Below are 9,157 nucleotides of genomic sequence, written 5' to 3'. Positions count from 1 at the left end.
CTCATTCACAAAAACTCTCATTTCTATTTATAACTTTGTGGAATTCAGAAACCAAAGGCTCTCTCAGTTGACGATGGCTCTCATTAGGCATAGTTATTGTTCAAAAGAAAAATCTGCTATAACTTTAAAGTTGAAACATACCATCCTTTGTTTTGGCTCGACTAAAGCAGACGTAATACTTTTATTCTGAGATTTTAAAAAAAATAAAAAATTTGTGGGGTAATTTTTTTTAATTTTTTTTAAAAGAGCGTTTTAATCGTCTTTAGGTTTGGTCTAATATTCAGTTAGAGCAACATAACAATAAAGGCAGAAATAAATCTACCATTATCAATTACTAAGATTTGCAGTCAGACTGAATGTTCATTTCACTTTAAGTTTTGAATCTATTTCCCCCGGTAGTTCCTCTTACCTTACCTGCTCTCTGTCTACTCGACTCCCTTTTCAAGACTTTCCAACAGAGGGAGCTGCTGCAAAAAAATTCTTGCTCGAAATAAACCTTCAACAGAGCAGATGCTTGCAAGAGTCCAAGCATTCCTGCAGCGAACGGCCCTCTCCACCTCCAATGTTAGATGGATAGAATGCGCAATACTTCAGTGGCTATTCCTTTTATTTAAGTTTGAGCAATGAAAATATTCATACAAATGCAAGTGCTGAAATCAAATGCTGAATGTCAGGATTTTAAGCACTTTATGATGAAAAAAATAATCACAGCCAGCAAACAGACACCAGAAATACTGAAGCAGCAGCAACTAATGATGAACCAGTGATGAAAATCAAGAAATAACCACAAAACCCAATCATCTGGAGTGCCTATGTGACAACCAATCAAATAAAAACACATTGGAAATTAAGTACATCGTGTCAAAACAAACTAAAACCATCTCCTCGTTAGGATTTCTACTTGCAGCCATACATGTGTTTTTCATGGAGTTTGTTCCACTTTTTAATATGGAAAAATGGCCCCTGAATGGCAAACATACAGCAGGTAACCGTGTACATGCAATTATGCTTTATATGAACACCCCGCAAACTTTGGATTGTTCCTACTCTGCTCCATTCTTATGTCTACGCTGAATCATGTAGTGCTTAACTCTAAAGTCTGAACATAAATTAGACACCGGGCTTCTTCAGCATGTCAACACGCTTGCGTTGTCCTGCGCTGCGGACAGACGTCAGGCTCTCTTCTTCTCTGCTCCGAGCAGCTGTGTTGTGGCAGTGCTATTTTGTCCCGAGGACTAACTTCTGGGCTCATGCATCCTGAGAGCACTCTACATTTCCTGTCACTCCTTAACCTGTGGAAGAAAACGGCATGTCTTCTTTCATGCCTGCCTCCGTCAATGCTTTCAAGCTACACCGGTCTGGCAGACTACATATGGGATAAAATACATTCAGAAGTATCATGCTAAGGCAGTTCTGTGCTGGAGGCCTTCCCTTGTCATTTGTGGGCCTGTTTTACCTCATGCACCCTGTCACAGAGGAGGATGGCTATTTTCGGGCACACATCTGTGTCACCAGCATGTGTCCGAGATAAAGGAGTCTTTATACAAACATGTTTCTCATCTCCCTGGCCACGCAAATTAAAGTTGAACACATATTCATTGCGTAACCACTCCACCTGTGGATTTGTAGAACTTTCCCCATTCTACATGACATCACCTCCTCGTGAAGACCAGGTTTCATCAAACCCTGACTAGTCAAAGACTGTTTTACTGGATATTCATGCTGTTATTCAGGGGGACCGCCTGTGACCTTATTTTGTTTCCTCTTACATCTGAAATGAATATCAAAGACCTTAAGGCATGCCCTTGTTAAAAACAGATTTTGCCCATGTGGTTTCTAGTTGTTAGAATTGTGTCCATTTTTGTGTCAGCTTCTCTCCTCCGTGCCTCGTGTTTTGAAAAAGAGGGGGGGAAAAAAAGGAAAATAGACACAAAGGACACAATATATCATTCAAGTCTTTGGAGCAAATGCTGCTCCCCATCTCAGGGAAGTAGAGATGAGAAATAGGGAAATAGGAGTGTTCTGGTCCACAAAATAATCGCATCCTGTTGGAGGACTACATGCCGACTCATGCTCCAGGTGTGCCTGCATGCTGGCCCATTAGGGGGTCTCCACCCTCCTGGACAGGGGTGGTCTCGTGCTCTGCAGTGATCACAATGGTGTTCTCGTCTATGAGCTCGCAGGTGGGATTGGAGAAGGCCGACAGAGGCAGAGTGATCCTCTGCATCTCCCTCTCATGCACTCGCTGTTCGTGCTGCTTCTTCAGGTCTTGGCCCCTAAAAACAAACACAAAGCACAGATTCAATACACGGTTACAGAGTTTTATCTGCAGCAGGTGGGGGAAAAAAAACACTGAAATATAATCACACCGACATGCATTTAATGTTGTGATCATGCCTATTTGTTGCAAATTAGATTTTGTGGGGTTAGTGAAAGCAAATCCATATGCAGGAAGCCCATCAGCAGCCAGCCATGGTTTCAGAGTTTTGTTTATCTTTTTTCCCCCAAAAGAATTATTCTGCCCGTCAATACCTCTTCGACTTTGTAACTTCATTCTGGCCCTTCTCTCTTTTCAACATCACTACTCTGACCACCTCCTTGTGCATGACTCCTATCCGGTAATCAACTTTGGATTTTGGACTTTAACTTCCTTGGTGCCCTGCATCTGTGTGCTTCGCCTTCAGAGACCTTGACATAGCCAGTCTAAGCACAAGTTTAGCTGCCCATAGACTAGTCACCATTGATCTAGAGCACAGAGATTAGAGCTGGTGGATAAAGAAACATTTGGGGATCAATTTAGGCTAGCTGGCGGTGGGCCCATGTAGGGTCACTGAGGGACTCCCATGTATAATCCACAGTAAAATCCAAGGGGGAAAATACTAACAAACCTCCAGGGGCTTAACTACACAGATCTCATGTGAGCTTTCGGTGGGAAAACCAAAGCGTGGGTTTCCCATATTTAATACCAGCAGTGTTAGTGCACACATAATCACTTCAGATTTTTACTGGGGAGCCCACACTTTTGTTACACTGACATACTGATTGGTTTCCTGAGCCTTCATCCCAGCTTAGTTTTAATAGTAACTGAGTCATAGTACAACATATTTTATTTTGAGGCCTTAAGGAGCTACCCATGCTTAATATTTGGGGTGAAGGGATTCAGATAACATACTGTATATAGACAGCAAGTCTTGCTCTGCAGTAGAGACGAGGGACAGATGGTGATAAGAAACAGAGAACTGACAAGCTGGTGAGGAGTTTTTCTTCTCCGAGGCAAGCTGCAGGCAGCGTCTTTCTAATGTTCTGGAGCCCAAACAGACTCTCAATTCTTCTACCTGCATCATATTATTCATCTCTGCTCTGCTTCTCATTATATCACCGCACGGTCTTTAATTTCAGTTTCAAGTTCTATCAGGGGTTTGTCAGCTCCTTTGTTTGTTTCCAGAAACTTCCCGTAGCTGGTTGCCTAGCAAACTGCCCACTCTGGCTGTGCTCTCTCGTTTCCACTCTTTGTGCTTGGAAAAATGAGCCGTCTACTGGCTAAAGATTCATATTTAACAGACAGATATGAGAGAGGAGCATTGATACTCTCAACCTTCTGATTTGAATTTGAAATAAGATAGAGACGGAAAAAGGACCGAAGAATTTTGGGTAAAAACCGGCACAGAATTAGCATTTTTCTCTATAAACTATCTGCTCCAATTCTCTACACCCTTTTGAGCCTAGAGAAGTTTGGAGTGAATAGCTGTCCTCATTTATACTGTAGGAGACAAAGCACAGTCTACAACCCCTCCTGGCCAGTGGAGCTACAAATAAATTGCTGCAGGGATACCTGCCACTCATTTATCACATTACTGAAGGTGATGTCACTGTATATTGAGGACACGTCTAAGCCCTCTGACATAATATGATTCTCCTCTTTGTTAATAATCACCTCCTAAAAATAGAAATCAAAGACAAAGGAAGTGCTAATTAGATATGACAGCCAAATACATCTTAGAGGACATTTTGTGCCGTCAAATACCCTCTCTCACAACATTTGGGCCATCACTTTGCATGTTGCATAACTGTGACTGTTCAGGCTTCTCCACCCAAACCAACCCCTCCTCCATGCACTCTTCTCTTTTGAGAATATCAAGAACGCTCAGAATAGACCGCAGGCATTTCATTTCCCCCTCATGTTCTGTTGTGATAAAGCCCTTAAATTGGCCACATTGCATCTAAGTGCAACAACAGACACCATCGGAGGGGAATATGAACAACAGCTGTTGGCTTTAATTTAAGAGACCCTTGACGTGTGCTCTCATGAGAACTAGTCATGCTGGCTTTATTCCTACACGCCTATCTGAGCCAGTACAGACAGAAACATGTGACCCTTAAGCATCACATTTAAGGGACATATATTTATGATTTACAAAAAAAGAGACTAAGTCTCTCTTTTTTAAGGAAAATGATGCATATCGGGCCCTCTAATGGATGAATATTAAAAACTCCTCTAATACTGAATCCAAATCACTGATGATCATGTTGGGATTTAGATGCTAACCTCTTATAGAAGTAGCCAAGCGTGATGCCCACTCCAAGGAGGATTATAATCGCCATCATGACGATCCCCAGGACATAGCCTGAAAAAAAAAAAAAGAATTGGTGCGCATTTAGGGTTTGAAAATAAAATACATTGCCAAGAAGTTCACGTGGATCACTTTTAAATAATTCAATCTGCAGGTTTGTGTGCACACCAAACACCATATACATGTTTCAGGGTGTTAACAAGTACAACTTACCAACAATGCCAAGATCCTTCTTCTTTTTAGGGCCTGTGCGCACTCGCTGGCTGATTCCCATTACTGGCTGCACAGCAGCAATTTCTCCCTGAGAAGCTCCCGACCTTGCTGGCTGGAAGCTCTCAGTGGAGGCAGCGCTTCCTGTTGGGCCGAGGGGCTCGGCCTCGGCCTCTGCCGGCACAGCAGGGCTTTGCTCTACGGGGACAACAAAATTATGGAAATAAACAACTTTTCTTGTGGAGATCCTCCTCGTTGTGTTGCTCTAACAGGGAGACAATCCAAGTCAAGGTATAGGGTATTTCGCAAATTCTGTATTTAGCCATTTTGGTAGCGATCATCATTTTCACTTTATTGCCAAAGAAGAAAGAAATATCCTTTATAAATGGTTATAAAGATCACAAATTTTCTACCTACAAATATATATAAAGATTTTATTGTAATCTTTTAGTCTGTGAAGCCATTGCCAATTGAATTCTTATAGGACCTTTTTTTTTTGTCTTATCTAAGCCCATCAAAATAAATTAAAAGAAATCTAGTCAGTAACAAAGATTCCAAAAGAGGACCTCTACTGTCTCTGCTTTTACTGTTTTCTTCATATTATTGACCCCACCGATTTCATGCATGACAAAAGTAAAGGAGTTCAAAATGTTTTGATCATTTAAAGAGAAGTGAGCGATTCTTATCCCCCCTAAAAACAAATTACCTTTTCACTAATAAAAGGTAAGAATTGTGTAGTATTTATTGTCTGTCATGTCTACATGCTACTCAAAGATATTGTTGCATTACTTTCAAACAGGATTTTGTACAGCTGTAGGGAATTGGAGGCAAAGCACTTCTTGCCCTGCTTATAACACCAATAAGCTTGGTGTGACCCACACCATCTAACAACATTAGGACCTGGCCAATTACAAAGAGGAATTCAAGTTTAATATTTTAGAAAATAGCAGCTAAAGTCTTGAGATTTATTTTACCATAATTTGTCTATTCCTGAAAAAAAAAAGGAGATAAAAAAATTCTGTACTTTTTTATACTGCATAAGAATCCTGAAGGTAGGATACAGAGATGATTGGTTTTTACTCATACGCCAGTAGATCCCTTTAACATTTCCATTTATCTTTTGTCCTTTTTCCTCCTTTCATGCCAACATACTTGAAAACTATTTATCTATACCAGGATGTCCCAACTTCAATTATCTTTTAACCATTGATAATGGCCGCTTTGTGGTGACAATACTTTTGAATTTCATGTGAAATCAGCTCATTTTGTCAACTGACTGGTGCTCAGTTGATTTCTCCCCCAATATTTGATGAAACAAATGTTCTGTATGCCACGACAGCATTTAATACTATAATTCCTCTTCTGTGTCCTATTATATCAAATTTTATATCCATGCCCATCTACACACACTTAAAAGAAGGGGCTTTATAAATCATATAAACACAAGCAGCCACCCTCAAATGCGACTGCAGAGTTCCATTATTTTTATACTTAGATGTACTTCATTTGATTTACCTTAATCTACTCAATCTTTTAGACTTCACTAGAGGAGTGTCATCTGGCCCGTGTGGTTCCCAATTATTGCTGGTCCTACTGACGCAAACCCCTCCCAAAGCTCTGAGATTGTTCTCAAGAATATGTTGAAATGTAAGTTCCTTAGAGGACTTGTAAACATGTGCTTTATATGGATATATACGAGAGATAGATAAGTAGCAGGCATAAACAAGTTCTGTATGCTTAACCCTTTGCAGAAAGATAAGATCAGCTTCTTAAGTTTTTTTTTTTTTTCCAGTTTCCTCCCTCCAAGTTGTTTATGAACTCTGCCCAAGTTAAAATGGCTGAAGTCATAAACTGAAGCAGCCAATTAGCTGCCGTCTCCAAGGAGCGGCGGCTCCTCTGTGCCAATGAGTGCAGCTTTGGGGCCGAAAAAAAAAAAAAAAAGTCTTCAGTCTGAACTTCCTGACATGTGTGCAGGGCTTTGTTATTGTTTGACTTTTGTTGGCTTCAGGGCAAGCGTGAAACAAAGGGGAAGCATATATAACTTCTCAAAGCAGCTTAATGCTGACCAAGTGACCCACTGCATTTTGTACCATTGTAAATAGCCAGTTATCTGTCTCTACAAATTCACTTGCAAATGGTGTGTTTGTGGGAAATGGACCAAAAGAATCCCTACTTTTAAAGTTTTCTGTTGAGATGCAAAAGCTTGGCTGCATCGTTTTTGGGTTGACTAATTGGGACATTAGCTTTCCCGCAAAAGTATTCACCTCATTATTTTCCCCAGTTTTTTTTTCAATTTTGTTAAATAATCAGTTTTACAGAAGCATTCAGAAAAGAAAGAACACTCTTGTCAGTGTCCCATGCGGCTGACCTGTAATTATTTCTACTACAAATTCCAAATATTTTCTCACAAAAAGCCAACTATACTATCCTAATTAATCATAATTGTGTGGAGTGTTTGCTGACCTTTGCATGCTTCAATAGCACAGAATTGTCTCTGGATCGTCCCATCTGGGCCAGCAATGTAGCACCAAGGCCCCTCAGAGGCTTCTGGGTTTCGGCAGTAATTGTGATCTCCAGCACCTACAGGAGGAGCGATAAAAGCAGCCCACGTCTGTTACCGAATCCTTGTGGAAATACAGGCCTGTTTCTGTGCGTCTGAGCCACTGTGTGGATGAACCGCTGGATTCATGAATCATTCACACTACTTCATCACACCACAATGAGCAGGCTGCCATGAGCACAAACAATGGAAACAGCAGCTGCTGCACAGAAGAGGACACTTAACAACCTAAACGGGCTCATCAGTGGCACAAAATCTGGTTTGCGTGCTGTAAATTCCTCTATTTACCGTTAAGCATATTTCTACAATTACTTGAGATTTTATTATCTACTCGGGCTGGATCGACGTCAGAGTTGTTTGTTCCCCTGGGGGGAAAAAAAATGCTACCACCATCAACACGTGTGATATTTCAAACCTCACTTGGGTTTCCTGTTCTCGGTGACGGTATCTTATCGAAAGTCTTAATGTTTTTTTATTTTTTTTTATTATTTATTGATGTGGCATTCACTGATCTCTGCAGTGCATGATATATCACTTTGTTTACCTGTCTGTGCGTCGGGATGGATTTCGACATCATAGTCCCTTGTAGTATTGATCCAGTTTAGACAGGTTAGACCTGAGGAGGAGCTCTGTTGTTCTCCTCGATAGTCCACGCCACTGGATCTCATGCAGTCTGATAAAAACAGCAAAATAACACGTGAACACAACATCGGAACACGTCGTGCAACCAGAAAGAAAAACAAAACGATGAACATGTCTAGAAAGTATGTTTGGGAAGGACATGCACACGTACCATTTTTTAACGCTGCAAATAAGCGATGAAATACTAATATATAGATCTATATATAGATCTATAGATCTATATATAAAGTCGATATTGTGTAATTTTACCTTTCTGCTCTTCATTTGATGCGCTGCTCTGCACAATGGCCACGCTCAGGAAAACAACGTGCAAAGAGATAAACATTTTGCAGAGCTGATGGGCTGAATAAACCGACCGCATCATGTGCTTTTTCTCCCCAAAAAATGTTTTAAAAATGAAATAAAATGTATAAAATGCTGTTAAATGCTGTAAGTATCAAAACTGAGGAAGAGCCTGTGCATCAAACACACTGCTCCTCTCGCTTGAGCCCCAGCCCTTGTTTTTGTCAGAGAAGCTCAGCTCTCTTCGTAAACAGCCTTCTGTGGAGGAGGAGCTGCCCTTTGCAGCACAAACCTCAAGGTCCTAAAGCCTCATCGTCTCCTCGCACGCCAAAACACGCACGAGGAGAGACACATAGGGGAGAAAATCCGTTGAAAACCAGTTTGGCATTTTATCCTGGCATTCAGCCTTCAGAGACATCAGCATGAAAAGTCAAGGATGTTCATTCCCCTCTCTTTCTGTTTGTTTGACCTGATTTCTTTATGGTCATTTCTATCATCCACCCACCTGATGCTTTTCAAGACCAGTTTCCACGTTTTTCATCATTTCGGTGGTTGTCTGTAAATAGCTGATGTGCCTTCAATTTTCATCTCAAGATACTCTGAGTCATTACTTTCCATTTATAATCCCCTTCCAACAGGAGTCTTATCTGGCTCTAAGTAGATGGTACATCTGCAATCTTCCTGTTTCCCAGGCTTTCTCACCGCCCCACGAGGCCTCTTCTGCTGGCTTTGGTCAGAAATGGACTCTACAGTGTGGTAGTAAAGGACAGCTGCCTATAGTATTTGCCTCCTGCTCACAGAGAGCTGTGAGCTCAAAGCACAGGGGGCCCTGGAAATGGTGGCTCACTGTCGATGTGGCCAGCTAGTTCATGACTTAGTCAGCATTCATGAA

At 41.1% G+C, this 9,157-nt stretch overlaps 1 protein-coding gene across 1 annotated transcript; it reads right to left on the bottom strand.

The window, feature by feature from the left end:
- Positions 1–589: 589 nt before the first annotated feature.
- pik3ip1 (phosphoinositide-3-kinase interacting protein 1) lies at positions 590–8,527 on the bottom strand. Its single transcript, XM_072387947.1, has 6 exons — positions 8,233–8,527; positions 7,886–8,014; positions 7,245–7,361; positions 4,785–4,979; positions 4,547–4,625; positions 590–2,276 (listed from the first exon to the last, which is right to left on the bottom strand). Exons 1-6 carry the CDS (start codon positions 8,345–8,347, stop codon positions 2,069–2,071), a joined length of 843 nt encoding a protein of 280 aa, XP_072244048.1. The 5' UTR covers positions 8,348–8,527; the 3' UTR covers positions 590–2,068.
- Between the last annotated feature and the right edge of the window lie 630 nt (positions 8,528–9,157).

The sequence above is a fragment of the Leuresthes tenuis genome, unplaced genomic scaffold, assembly GCF_036924035.1.
Source record: "Leuresthes tenuis unplaced genomic scaffold, fLeuTen1.0.hap1 SCAF_6, whole genome shotgun sequence".
Classification (NCBI taxonomy): Eukaryota; Metazoa; Chordata; class Actinopteri; order Atheriniformes; family Atherinopsidae; genus Leuresthes; species Leuresthes tenuis.
This window is presented reverse-complemented; position numbering and strand designations above follow the sequence as displayed.

Coding starts and splice junctions, on each gene's coding strand:
- pik3ip1 (XM_072387947.1), bottom strand. CDS start 8,347: ATGATGCGGTCGGTTTATTCAGCCCATCAGCTCTGCAAAATGTTTATC. Junction 4,980..7,244: donor TGCTATTGAAGCATGCAAAG/GTCAGCAAACAC, acceptor TTGTCCCCGTAG/AGCAAAGCCCTGCTGTGCCG. Junction 2,277..4,546: donor CTTGGCTACTTCTATAAGAG/GTTAGCATCTAA, acceptor GTTTGTTTTTAG/GGGCCAAGACCTGAAGAAGC.